General features: G+C 45.8%; 1 protein-coding gene across 1 annotated transcript in view; it reads left to right on the forward strand.

The window, feature by feature from the left end:
• The window catches only part of SLC14A2 (solute carrier family 14 member 2), a 56,700-nt gene extending 44,029 nt beyond the window's left edge, over positions 1-12,671 (forward strand). Inside the window, exons 11-19 of the mRNA XM_058556566.1 lie at positions 1,272-1,354; positions 2,095-2,254; positions 2,988-3,177; positions 3,542-3,670; positions 4,561-4,753; positions 7,441-7,588; positions 8,189-8,323; positions 9,424-9,473; positions 12,471-12,671. Of these exons, the coding sequence (XP_058412549.1) occupies positions 1,272-1,354; positions 2,095-2,254; positions 2,988-3,177; positions 3,542-3,670; positions 4,561-4,753; positions 7,441-7,588; positions 8,189-8,323; positions 9,424-9,473; positions 12,471-12,671 (1,289 nt within the window). The remainder of the gene's footprint in view (positions 1-1,271; positions 1,355-2,094; positions 2,255-2,987; positions 3,178-3,541; positions 3,671-4,560; positions 4,754-7,440; positions 7,589-8,188; positions 8,324-9,423; positions 9,474-12,470) is intronic.
• The last annotated feature ends 1,852 nt before the right edge of the window (positions 12,672-14,523 follow it).

Consider the following 14,523-nt stretch of genomic DNA (forward strand, 5'->3'; position numbering starts at 1 on the left):
CCCAGGCATGGCGAGGGAGAGAGCATGATTTGCCTCAAAAGGTTAACAGTCTCCCCTCAACATCCTCTTAGGATAGTGATTGGGGGCTGGGGTGGGGGAGGGCAGAGTAAGAACTGCATGCAAAGGAGTCTGTAGGCGGAGGTTAGCTGGAATTGCTGAAGAGCTGGCAGGCAGAGGGGAGCTTCAGACACAGGCAGCAGGTCCATCAGGCCATCACACACACTGGCCTCAAAGTCTAGAGGAATCCTCTTTGATTCCTACTCTTCCTTTCAAAGCTTCCAAAATTAATTTGTTTCTCCTGCATAGTGTAACTTCCCAACCACACTGGCGCTTGTAGTCCCTGCTCCTTCAAAAGTGGGAACACAGTGCCTTTGACGCATCCTTTCCAGTGCTTAGGTATCCTCAAGACTCATGAATGCAGACCGGGAGCGGCCAATTCAGTCTGAATGTTCAGGACTTGAGAGCCCAGTCTGCCATTCTCACACTTGACCACCAGAGGGAACCAGAGCATCAAGACCAAAATTTCCAAGGGCTCTAACTTCTTTCAGGATGGATAAAATCCTACTGAAATTGCTCATGTTTAAAAATGAACTCTCTGGTAATAATGAAAAATATGTTTAAAGTCACATTACAATAGTTTTCTAGAATTACAAAAACATGTCAAAATCTGTTTTAAGTAACAACATGGATATCACTTGTCTTAATACAACCAGCAATTGCTACTAAATTACCTAACACTCAGAGCCATACATCCAAAAAAGAGACCAAAACAGCCCGAGGTCATCCAGTTGGAAAGAGTCATAGTCAAACGCAAACAGATCTTGCATGGCTCAGACAGCTTAATATCTTATGAGCAGTAGGTCCAAGTTCTTTTCTTTGCATACCTACAAGTTCTCTGAGAACTTGGCGAAAGAACTCTGGATTCGGGGATCGTGGACAAGTCACTGTTTGCTCATCTGAAAAATATATGGGTCGAGCTAAATCAGAGCTTCTTAACTCAGGTCAGTCAAGTCTCTGAACTCCCTAAGTTCCTGTAAAATATCCTATTTACACAAGGATGTGCATTTTTTTTCCCAAAGAGAGAGCCCAAATGGGTTTGTGACCAGTAAAAGAGAAAGGAAGGCTTCAAGCTACAGGATGTCATGGTTCTGGGCTTCCTCAGTGGAAAAGGAAATACTGGATATTCCAACTCTAGCCTTGCGAGAAATTTGCTGCTAAGGTGTCCAAGTAGAGACATCCTTATTGATGGTGTTCTTTCCCTCCAACTCCAGTGTCTGGAAAAGGCGAGCACCGGGAGAGACAAAGCAAAGACCTATTACCCTATCAGTACCGGAAGCCCACGGAGGAGTTGCTGGTGAGTACTGAGTGGCCCGAATCGGGGGCAGGGCCCCCAAGTCAAAGAGCCTGCAGCAGATAAGGGAGCTGAGCCTGGAAAAGACATCCTCTGATTTAGGCAAACTTTTCTTGAATTCATGCTTCCAGAAACATAATTACCTGGGATAAAAATGTATATTTTTCAGTTAACTTTATAAAGTTTCATATTCCTTTTATTTCAGTTATTTATTATCCATCTTCCTCTAAATCCCACATTCAAGCATTTAGAAGATAAGCTGGTGCCAATTTTCAAAAACGGAATCTTTACATGTTGAATTTCATGCACAGATCAATTTTAAAGACTAGACATGCTGGGGAGGAGGGATAATTTCTTCAGGAAAGAGCGTGGTATAAAGAAAGTAATAGCTTAAAAAAAAAGAATCTCAAGATCTGTAGTTAAATCTCAGTTCTACCATTTGACCTTGACCTTTGCAAATGAGAACCTCGCCATCCTTACCTGAGCCTTCATCCACAGAATGAGGATGAAGGTATTGTCTTGTTTACTACAAGGTTGTTGCCCCAATTAAATGAGGTAACATGTCAAACTAAAGAGAAGATATTGTAGTCAATAGAAACACAGAGATGAGTTTTCTGGGCAGCAGTTTCACTAAATACCAAATGAAAATCTTAGCTTGGTCCCTGAGTGAGCACAAATGTCACTTCTCAGTTTGAGAAGCACAGAATTTGGGAGCTTCTTGCCCATCTTTTGTCCCTGGACAGGATCTGGACACCATGGAGGACAGCTCTGAGATAAAGGTGGAAACAAACATTTCCAAAACTTCCCGGATTCGAAATACCATTGCTGCCAGTGGGAAAAGGATCAGCAATGCCCTCAGCTACATCACAGGAGCGATGAAGGAGTGTGGAGAGGGACTTAAGGGTAAAGCTTCTGTGAAAGCAACCCCTGACCCCTTCCCAAAATGGTCACTTTCTGTTGTCCCCCAGAAGACACATTGCCACAGTTCTCTGCAGACCAGACCGAGTTCTGTTTCAATGGTCTTTCAAAGATAGGAGTTTCATTGTTAAGACAGACATACAGTCTCTTGGGATATAAATACAATACATGTAAGTGTGTGGGCTCTCATTTCTGAACGTAACAGTTATGCTTTCTCAAATATGCCATCAGAGTGTTGCAGTCAGGCATTTCAGCACTGGGATTCTAGAGCCAGCATTCTAGAAAACATGCCTGTCCTCTGGATGGCTTGTGGGAGAACTGAGTCTACTATTCCAATAAGTTCTCTTTAGCAATCTCTCCGGAGCTCAGGTAGTGGGTTTGATGCTGTCTATGCAACAAGAGAGTTTTCTTTCTGGATCCACCTTCTCGAAAATTCATGCCACCCTTGTGGGGGCACAGATAGCTCAGCTTTGAAAAACAACCTAAATAAAGACCACAACCAGCTGGCAATGGATCTGAAGAGTTTTCTGGGCAGTCAAATGCCCTCTTGGGTTCTTGGTTTACTCTCCTCTGTGGCAGGTGACAGCAGGGGGCTGGCTCCCTGCGAATCCACCTTGGATGTGGCGATTCCCTCACATCTTAGGCCCGCCCGGGGGGTCCTCACCCGTGGCCATCACACCTGATCGTTGACTGACTCCCTGCCCCGGTTCCGTTTCAGACAAATCCCCAGTGTTCCAGTTCCTGGACTGGGTCCTCCGGGGCACATCTCAGGTGATGTTTGTCAACAACCCCCTCAGCGGCATCCTCATCGTCCTTGGCCTCTTCATCCAGAACCCCTGGTGGGCCATCTCGGGCTGCCTGGGCACCGTTGTGTCCACTTTGACAGCCCTCATCCTGAGTCAGGACAAGTAAGTTCCAGGAGACCCAGGGTCCAAGCAAGAGGCCAGAGATTGCTCCCTGCTGGGACTCTTCACCACCTCCCCATCCCCTCACTGCTTAGCTCCCAGCTCAGAAACCCCTCAAAATAAGGACATTGATAACTAAGAACAACCATTCCCTGATTATTTTGTAATAGCCATACATTGTCTAAGGGAACGTGATGTGTTGGCGTCTTTGTTCCCCAATCCCAGAGGGGCCATCTGTTTGAAGATGTGTGTAGTCAGGATCTTGTTGAGAAAAATCTGACTCAGAAGGAAAATCAAGAAGGCAGTGCCCCTGCATTAGGCCATGGGCAAGCCCCCACTTCACCAGCCCTCCCCTCTCTTCCCCCAGATCAGCCATTGCGGCAGGACTTCACGGCTACAACGGGGTGCTGGTGGGGCTGCTGATGGCTGTGTTCTCAGACAAAGGCGACTATTACTGGTGGCTTTTGCTCCCCGTCATCATTATGTCCATGTCCTGGTAAGTTTGCTTCTGAGGCTGTGGGTGCACACCAAGGGCTGCCAACCTTTTCATCCCAACTCCGTGACTGTCTGTCTAAGCTCGAATTTAAGACGGTGATTACCTAGCTTGCACATCAGAAATATCCACTGGAAATAATTACCCAGGGTATACAGTGACAGCATCGTGCTAGGTAGTCTATATACAGTATCTCATTACCTACCGTCCTTTACTCTTCATCTTTAAGATGTAAAAGGGTTTCTTGTCCTACCCTGCTGGAGCACAGGGAAAGAAATGGAGGTCCACATAGGTTAAGAGCCACACCATGGGGTCGTGTCAGTTTCTGGAAATCTTCTCATTTCTGCTGCCCCCCCCCCACTCCCAGCTTTTCCCTGTCTTTGGGACCCCTGACCACACTGGAATAAACCTCCTAGTGTAGGATGAAAGTCCAGCCACCGGGCACAGCCCTCAGTGTGCCAGGGCCCCACTCCTCCCTCACCTCCAGAAATCTCAGGGCACTCTGGCCATGAGGCTCAGTGCTCTCAGATGCTCAACAAACACTTGTTGAATGAATAAATGTGATTCCATCCCTGCCACTCCCCCAACCTATCCTCTCTCCCCATGCCTGGGGATGGAGCTGTATGACTCTTCAAGGAAGTTTTGACTCCCTGCCTTACGACTTCCCCTGGAAAGCCCTCCTTCTGAGGCTGAGCCTAGGTATCCACCCTGTCACTATGCTGGGCATAGGGAGGAGACTCAGGGAAAGACCTGCTCAGAGCCAGTCAGGCTTGGAGAGGGTGCCCCGTAGGCTGCTTTTCTCCAGAAAGGTGCAGAGAGACCCCTACTCCCACTCAGTCTAGCATCAGGGCCAGGGTGCTCTTAAACAACATCTCTTGTGCTTCTGCCATCAGCCCCATCCTCTCCAGTGCCCTGGGCACCATCTTCAGCAAGTGGGACCTCCCGGTCTTAACGCTGCCATTCAACATCGCTGTAACCCTGTACCTGGCAGCCACGGGCCACTACAACCTCTTCTTCCCCACCACGATCCTGCAGCCTGTGTCCTCCATGCCCAACATCACCTGGTCAAAGGTCCAGGTGCCCTTGGTAGGTATCACGGAAGGCGGAAGGGCAGCGTCCGTCCAAACTCCATGTTAAAGTGGCTTTTACTTATTTTGCACATCAGAAAGATCCACGAGTAATAACCATTAGCAAGTATACAGTGCAAGGCACTCTATATACAGCACCTCGTGAGCCACCATCCTTTTCTCTTTCTAAGAGCTAAAGGGGCCATTTTTGGTCCCCCCATCATAGCACAGAGGAAGAAACTGAGGCCAGATTGAGAGACCTCCCTGAGGTCACATAGCAATTAGTGAAGAGCAAAGTCAAGAATAGACCTCCAGCCTCCTGACTTCTAGACCTGGGTTCTTTCTCTTTTCTTTTTTTAAAGTCTTTTTTGATGCTTTATTCCTGTTTCAATACACAGCTTATGCTGTGTATTTTCTTTCATTCAGTCTCATTGAATCATTAAAGACGTTCACATCACACTACCATCTATTGGCTTAAGAAGTCTCTGTTCCAATCTCCAGATCTGATTCCATTCGCTCTCTGAGGCATGCTAACACTTTAAAGCACAGGTGTTCCTCCAGTAAGAAATATATGTATAACAGAGCTTTTAAAGTTTTCTACAAGTATTCTGCATATAATGCTGGCTTCTGGAAATCTGCCAAGATAATTAATAAGAAGTTACACTAAAAGCATTAAACCAGCATGGAGAAATGTGCCCATTAGCCTCCTTATCTAAAGGGACACGTTCTCTCTGAGGCCCTCCTACCTTCCGTTACACTGAACAACCCCACAGTCTGAGGCTCACTCTGAAACTTCGTTATTGCCAATTCATCATCTAACCACAAAGTCACTCAGGCTTGTTGAAGGAACTTTCAGAAATAATGATGCCCAGTTTCTCTTGGCGTTTCATAGTATGCAGCAGCATAGCAAAGGAGAAAGAGTCCTGCATTTGCACTAAGAAGCATCACTATTTAGGAAGAGAAGCATTGATGTTAGCCCCATCCTTGTTGGTTTGTGTGTGTGTATGAGGACCTTCAAGGATCAGAGGCAAGAAGAGGTGCCATGTTGGCAATTCAGCTCCTTAGGGCTCCCTTTCATGGTATTTACCCAATCGATATCTTTTGAAGGCAAAATCACTCTAATTGGTGTGCTATGGGGACATGATATTAGAAAAGTCAAGTTTAAGATATTTTGCATTCTCCATGCTACATTTTCAATTGAAAAGATATCTAAGAATTTTGTAGAAATGAAAAAAAAATTGGAGAATCCTGTACAAAGACTTCAGCACCCCAAAGTTTCAGGAGAGAAAAATTCAATTTTGGGTGGTTGTTCTTTAAGAAATAATTTTCTGGCCAATTGGTGGATTATGGTGATGATTAATAAGTTTTGTCTTTCTGACTATTGTAATTATAGCCTTGAGCTTTGGGGAAAAAAGTGGTAAATGTTACAGAAAGGATCTAAAACTCTCAACAATTTTGAGTCCCCACGGGTTCCTCTGCCCTTGTGGCCACTGGAGCGCCCCCCTGGAGGGCAGGGCCAGCTGGGGAATAACCTGCCCAGCACCACTGCCTCTGTATAAAACTCATTTGCCTGTCCTGTCTTTCCCCCGCATGGTGATGCCAGAGCCCCCATCCTCTTCTCTATCTTGTGGTCGTGGAAGACTGAGCCTGGAGGGTTAGCCCGCTAGACCAACCCATGGGCTCCTGCAGTGTCCTCCTGTCTCCGCAAACTCTCACCATGGCATGAGGGCCCTTGAGCCACAGGATCTCGCTTCCCTGATGCCCCCAGAGGGCAGAGTCCTCTCAGAAGATGACTCATCATAATACATACACACACTGATCCCAGCACTCTGCTTCTCCTTAGCTCTCTGCCCAAAGGGTGACACGAACCCCCGTGTACCCCAGCATGGCCCAGAGCCTCCTCCCTTAAGCACTTTTCTATCTCAAGGGCCTCTGGTCAACCTTCCAAAACACAGGGCCCAACCCCGGGCACTGGTGAAGCCTGCGTGCCCAGGATCCTTTTCCCAAACGCCAGAGCGCATGCGCAAGTGCCCACAGGGCATGGACCCTGGCTTCCTCACACTCTTTTTCATTCACAGACAGGCCTGCTACCCCTGACATACGTGGAGGCCCGGCTCAGCAGGGTGCTCCTCTATCAGTCATCATTTGATGGGTTTATCCATCAAAAGGGCAGATGTGATGACGGCGCTACATTTTTAGGGGCTCTTCTGTGGATATGACGTCAGTTGCTCACCCAGAAGGGACTAACGTGACCACAGCCCAGACATGTTCTTGGAAACAGAAAGGACTATCTAATCCATCTAATATCCATCTAATACTTAGCCTGCTAATCATCCTTTCAGCTTTAAAAAAAAAATGTTACAAGAGAGTTTTTAAAACACAACTTCCATCAGACATCTGTTACTTTTCTAATGAATGATACCCTCATTTGAAAAGTTCTCAGTTTCTTTTCACTGGGAGTTTAATGCCTTACATTCATGTTTCTAGATAACGGAAACAACATCCTAATCCCTTAGGGTTCTAAGAACTCAAGATTAAAACAATAAAGCTTGCCTTCCTTTTAGAGTTAACTTATTTGAATAAAAATATCTTGGAAACATGTTGCAAAATGTTAGTGTGGAGGGTTTGGCACCAAATCTTTTCCAGCCAAGGTTCAAGTGGTCTCTTTTGCCTCCATAATTGCATGTGATCCTGTTGTACCTACAGCTCTTGAGAGCCATCCCTGTTGGAATCGGCCAAGTGTACGGCTGCGATAACCCCTGGACTGGAGGCATTTTCCTTGTAGCTTTGCTCATATCTTCACCTCTTATTTGCTTACACGCTGCAGTTGGATCCACCATAGGGATGTTAGCAGGTTGGTGTCCTCCTTGTTCCCTTATTAATGAGCCATAAGGCTGTTAGTGACTGGGGCCAGCTCAAAGAAAATGGAGCTTCAACGCTCCACGTGCTTGTTCGTGTAAACTTTCCCTCCTTCCCTTGTACCACGTTGTTCCATTTTAGATGCCAGTGCCCTCAGGCTCCCCTGAGCAAAACTGCCCTCAAGGAAGGCTTTGATATTAGTTATTTATACCTTAGTATAAATTTAAACTTTGGGAGGGTTTCCTCTAGGCACGTTTATACTGTAAGTCTTCTTTTTAATCATGATAAGAAGGATTCCATCTCCTTTATAGAACATTAAGATATTAACGAAGAAGGAGAGGTTCTCTTTATCTGACAGGGGAAGGACCTTCCCTGAACTGTTTAAATCAGACTTCAGAGGCCTTAGTCAAAGGGTCTCCTACCCATAACAGCTTAGCCATTAGCATTCATGTGGCTTTGTGGCCGTTTTATTCCTTTAGGTGTTTTTTCACTGAATAAAATCAGAAGTCCTTTTGCGTAAATACCTCACCTGATAGCTAGGCTGGGCTTTGAGTACCGCGGTGGGTTTCAGCACTGACACCTGCCTCTCTCCCAGCGCTCACGATCGCAACACCCTTTGACTCCATCTACTCCGGCCTGTGTGGCTTCAACAGCACACTGGCCTGCGTCGCCATCGGGGGCATGTTCTACGTCATCACCTGGCAGACACACCTGCTGGCCATCGCCTGCGGTAGGTACTGCCCACGGATTCCCTTCCCGCCTTGAGTGATGCCTATGTCTATCTCCACAAGGAAAACCTCCAGTGATAATTTTGGCTGATCCTCCAAAGACAAATAAGAGGAATTGCTTGCTTTATAAAAGGGTTTTTATTTAAAACTGTTTTGAATGGTTGAGTGACTAATACATTAAAAACTATTTTCACTGATCACAAAGTGTTCAGCCACGTGAAGACAGATTTTTTAGATGGTGTTGGTTGGTGTTCGTGGGCTGTCTCTGTGATTGCTACTTTCCTGGTGATTGAAACTAATTGACAGAGCAACTCTTATGCAAATAATCTTTATATTTGGAATTGGGCCATTTACATCAGATATAGCAATTAACCTTAAGCACCCAGACATTGACCATAGGATCTTCAAATAGTGCTTACGTTGTAGGAATGCTGAAGGATGTGGTCGGGATTACTACCAGCTGGGCGCTCAGTAACTCTCTAATAAGGGTTTGCTGTTGTTAATATTCTAGGGACAGTTAGGCTGCTTTTAGTTGAGAAATTGAGAGTTCAGAAGGAAAGCCCTATTACAATGGTCCATTTTCACAAAACCTCACCTCTGGCCTGCACTTGGCTCTTCCCAGGGGCCAGCCTGCTCGTGCCCTCTGCACGCAGAGCCTAGAAGATGAGGCAGTAGGTGTATTTGTTCTTTCTCAAGCTTACAGAATGCTGCTCCTCCCTGGAAACCCATATTCTGTTAATAACTTGTGATGAAATATTCCAGCAGGGGTTCTGGGAGTCACTTGCCTTGGCTGTATAGTAAAATTTTCATTTATGGTTTATGCTGCTAAATATTCCTTTGCTACAATGCAAGGTGGTGGGACCCAAGAGAACTGTAACAGCTCAATTCTGGCCCCGTTTCACAAAGTTCATCTGCTGCCTTAGTTGTGCAGGCGTTTGCGTGGAATTTAACACTTTTCAAAGCTGCCAAGCAATGGAAACGTACTTCAATTTTTTTTAATCTAAGAGAGAGCATTTGTGGCATAAAATGTATGGGGAGAGAATATGTAGACTAAGCTTCAGATGCTGTTAGTCACTGGACTATTTCTTGGTTCTTTTTCCAGCACTGTTTGCAGCCTACCTGGGTGCTACCCTGGCTAACATGTTATCTGTGGTGAGTCAACATGGAATAAGAACATGCCGCAGCATCCTTCCTCATGTTCTCTCAGCTCCCCAAAGCCTCCAGGAAGCCCTCCCCAGTTCATCCCTCTTGTCTCAAATCACACTACTCACCTCAGCACCCACTAGACAGAAAGAGCTGGGCCTCAAAAGTTTAAATGTCAACTGTTGGTCAATCAGATCCCATCCTCAGTGGGCAAACAGCGTTCCTTATAGAAGGACAATTTGAAGAGCACTATCTTGTAAATCAAACTCCTTTCAGTTGTATCATCCTCTAGAATAAGTTTTAAATCTTTATTATTTAATCTTTTTTGTATGTGTATAGATCATCTGCCCAGCTAGCTTGTGGGCCAGTGTACATCTTTGTTTATCCCATAGCAACTAGCACAGAGTCAGGAGTCACAAGGCAAGGCTTTAGGGAAGACAGGGAGCTAAACCCCAGCCACACCTGAGAGGAGCCAGAGCTGGTGGTTGTGGTCATGTGCAGTGGTCCAAGAACCCCTTCTTTGTCTGGGTCCCAGTGTAGGGCAGGTTGTGAGGTCAGGAGCAGCTGCATGGCCAACCCCAGTCCCCCACATACACTGAGAGGGGCCCAGGTCCCAGCACAGAGCACTCACGGCTCAGCCTGCAGTCCATGCCTCCCCCTCTTGGGTAAGGGTTCAGGGGCACATCTCACATAGGCAACCAGGAAAAGTCCCGCTGGTCCTGCTGGTGAGGTTAGAGGTGAGCCTTCAACTCACACCTGTCTAAATCCCTCCTTCACTCGTAGTGAAATTGAGCAGTTTGTACTTATCATAGGAAGGAATTTTCTAAGCAATAGAATTGGCATTCACTGATACCATCGGGTGTCCCCCAATGGATCAAGTCCCTCCTCTTGGCCCCATCACATTTTGTACTTGCATCTGCTACAACACTTAACATACAGTATTGTGACGAGTCTGGTACACATCGGTCCTCTTCCACCTTCAGCCCACCTTCAGAACAGGGGCCCGATTGCGTTCTTATCTTTATCTCTAGTACCTATAACAGCACCCAGCACATAGGAGGTGCTCAAGAAATGCTGAATGAATGAAACCCTAAGGTAATGAACACCCTCCCCCCACCACATGTGGAATTCCAGAGCTGGGGCTGTCAGCCTACCATCAGAAACACTGACAGGAGACAAGAGGATGGAATATGGCCTCTGCGGCTCCTGTCTGCTCTAGGCTTTCCCATCTCTTCTTGCACCCATCTTTTCACCCAGTCATCCAGCCAATAAATACGTGTCTCGTGCCTTCCTTTGACAAGGTCCTGGAAGGGCTACGAAATAGGTGGCTTTGCTTCCTGATTGTAGGCATTCCCAGGGTGACTGGCCCTTTACTCTGTGCACAGAGAAGTTATAGGCTATACCACTCAAGCTAGACATTTTTCAAAACAAAATCAAATTTACTGTCTGTGTGCCTACTATGTTTAAGACACTGTGCTGACCACTCTCAAGGAGACCAAATGTGCAGGCTCTCAACTCACTCTGAAGGAATTTCCAATCTCCTTGAGGAACAGGATATAAAAATGTTGAATGACACTTATGGGACCATCCAACCCATCCACAGAAGGGAGCGCTTAGGGGCTGCACTCTTTTCCTTTCTAACTGGCACATGTATGTGCAGCCCTGTGTCTTCAACAATGCCACCCTCTACTTGACCATGATGAGCACATGCTGAGGATCATTCACTGAGCACTCAGTATGCATTAGCCACCAACTCCCTGAGTAGGTATTACTATTCCTGTTTTACTATTAAGGAAATTGGTCTCAGAAAGATGGAATGACAACAAGGGGATCACAAGTGAGATTTGGATCTGGGTCTATGGAACTCCAAACCCACATCCTTTCCACCAGAGGACTTGAAAAAGATGTTTCCCAAAACACCCTATGCAGTCTTAGCAGGGCTTTGGAAAGTCTCACTGAGTGGAATTCATCATTCATGGGTATTCCTTACAGCCACTGTTCTGATGCTAGACTCTCATTATTCTTCCCCCAGTCCCATCCCATCCAACAGTGCCATCTTTGAACACACACGTGACTGGCATCATTGCCCCCATGGTATTACCTGAGATTTTTTACTGCTTATAATAAAATGATGTTTGGGGGAGGGAGGCATGATTGACTCTGCCACATAGCTGAATTTGCAGGCTCTTTGTTAACAAGCTTGAAGTTATCTCAAATGAAGAGTGGGGAAGGGTACTAAAAAAACCTCAGGGCGTCCTAAGGAGTAAAAAACAGGTCAACATCATGAGAAAAGGAGCTGAGAAGGGGGCAGCCCTTGAGAAGAGAAGTAGCTACCCTCTATCTCCAGCTTCCTGGGGCTAGGATATCACATCTCTGCCTCTCCCCAGATGTCTGCTCTATTTCCCTGCGTCTCTCTGTGATGAGTTTCTTTTGCTGCACACAGCCCCCAAATGGCCACCCAGCACTGGTTGGCTCTCTAGTCCTTTCAAATCAAGAGCCTCTGGACTCAGTCTTTGTTCCTCTTAGTTCAAATTCTCAAGAGAGGGATTCTATTCTTAGGTCATCTCCCTATGGGAAGCTGCATCTGAGTCAGGTGCCTCACTCTAATCCAGTTAGCTGTGACTGAAGAGCAAAAGGAAACTTGAACTACAAAATGGCTTCCAAAGCCATTCCTTTAACAGGGACTATGGGAGAAGGCAGGGAATGGCCATAGTTCCTAGAGTTGGAGCCTGGCCAGACATCCCAAGACAAAACATGTCTTCTCCATAAAGCGATATTATAATAGAGTTCCAAAGACTGCATTTTGAAGAATGTGTGCTCACCTGTTACAATGCAGGCTGATACCACCGGCAAGATTTTATTTATATTGGTCATGAATTAAGCGTTATTCCTATTAATGCCCACAAAGTGTCCCCTCCTCTATCCAGGGCTGATAAAAGAGCTAATGAAACAGGCACAAGCATCTGACATAACCAAGGCTTCTCTTGTATTCTCCCCTCCCCCTAGTTTGGATTACCACCCTGCACTTGGCCCTTCTGCCTCTCAGCACTCACCTTTCTGCTCCTGACAACCAACAATTCTGCCATCTACAAGCTTCCACTCAGCAAAGTCACCTACCCAGAGGCCAACCGAATCTACTACCTGTCTCAGGAGAAAAACAGAAGACCATCAACTGTAACAAAGTACCAGGCCTACGAGGTCTCCTAAGTTGCCCTTTCTAAAATATGTCACTGTAAACTCAGCCTTCAGTGGGCTATCCAGGCCCCCAGGCTGAAGGCCACTTAACCTCTCCTTATGTCTGTTCTGTGATTCTTCCCCAAAGCAAGCTTACACCCTTGTTATTCCCAAACACAGAGAAATATGTGTGTATTCACCATTTAGGAACCTCTCTGTTCTAAGATGCACAATACTTATCAAAGATATGCTTAGTTTAGAGTTTATACCCATAGCTCACTCCATAAGAGGTCCCTTTAAGGGGAACTTGCCCTCTTCTGTAAAATAAGCCACATCCCTAGAAAGAACTCACCAAGAAGGGGACAGAGATTGATGACGTTGTCATCCAACTCAGTCATTTAATGTAACAATGCACAGTGTCAGGAAATGTGCATTAGCCTGGAAAGCAACGGACTGGTCTTCCCCAGTTCTGCCACTAATGATTTCCCAGCACTCAGTTGAGTCCATCCCCACTCTCAGCCTCGATTTCTTACTGGTTTCATGACAAGGAGGGACTCTATGGTCCCTGCTACCTCAGAAGTGTTGATTCTTCTCTCTTTCCTGTAAACTGATGAAATCAGCATGACCAACAAGTAATTACTTTGATTTAAGTAAAAGATGGAAGGGTTACCTGGAGAAGAGGCAGTACAATTTTAATGTTCTATGGAGATTTACTCTCGAGTCATGAGAAGACGTTCTCCAGACCTGGGGTTAGGAAACTAAATTCACTGGAAATGCCACATGCCTTCCTTTACATAACAGAAATATTTCTGGAAATGTCATAAGATGAAAACTGATCTTTTTCAACATTCAAATCATATTTTAAACAAATGTCTTTCTTCTCGTAGTATTCACAAACATACTCTCATTAAACTGTTCAGTTTGCAACTTGGTATCAGGGTTTTCTTAAAATGGGGCTCACCTACACTGTTCACACATTGTCCATTGGAGGGGTTTCCCACAGTCAAGCGTGTGTCTGAAAAGAGATGAGAATGGGTTAAAAATTATCAGAAGAGGATTTGATTGGCTTACAAAGGGAATAATACAGAAATGACCGTGGTCATTGTTTTCTGTTTGAGTTGAAATGCAGGCTGTTAACAACCCATCTCACTTTTTAAGGGTAGTCTTTTAGTCTTGCACCCCAAAATTACAAATCCAGCCCCTCTTGAACATGCAGTAGCTATTATTATTTAGTTACTCCAGTTATAGCATTGAGCTCCTAAACCACAGCACCCCATTGTGGGAAGCCATGTGGCTCAGCCTTCCCACTCCTCCCCCAGAGGAGGGCAAATGAACCTCTTATAGACTCTCAGTGGGACCCTCACCCTCACCTCACACACTTCCAGTTTAGTGTGATGGGGTGAGGACATAAGGTGAGGGAAGGAGGAAAGGGAAGGGGACAGACCCTCTATAAATGCAGCTTGAAGGAAAGAATTACATTTTCCCAAAATCCATCATTTGGAAAAAGTTGGCGTCTGCATTTATCTTTTCTTTTCTCTGTCTGCCTTGAGATCCCAGCCATCTTCTGCCAGCCCAAGAGCACTGGGCTGCCTCTATCTCTCCCAGACCATATCTAGCTAATTACGACTTCTCCAGGAAAATGAACACTTCTCGCTGGAAACAAATCCCCCCGCATAGGAAAGAGAACAAGTCACATTCCAGAGGCTACCTCTGAGTTTGTGATCACACCTTGAGGCCAAGAAGGTCTCAGGCTGTATTTTAATGACCATGGAGTTATGGCTTTCTGAAGATTAAGCATCCAGGAGTTTCACCAGAAGGCTGTTTATGCTTACAGCTCATTCAGCTGCCCAAGAAACTCTAAGTGATGACATAGAACTATTAAAAT

The sequence above is a fragment of the Diceros bicornis genome, chromosome 16 (genome assembly GCF_020826845.1).
Source record: "Diceros bicornis minor isolate mBicDic1 chromosome 16, mDicBic1.mat.cur, whole genome shotgun sequence".
Classification (NCBI taxonomy): domain Eukaryota; kingdom Metazoa; phylum Chordata; class Mammalia; order Perissodactyla; family Rhinocerotidae; genus Diceros; species Diceros bicornis.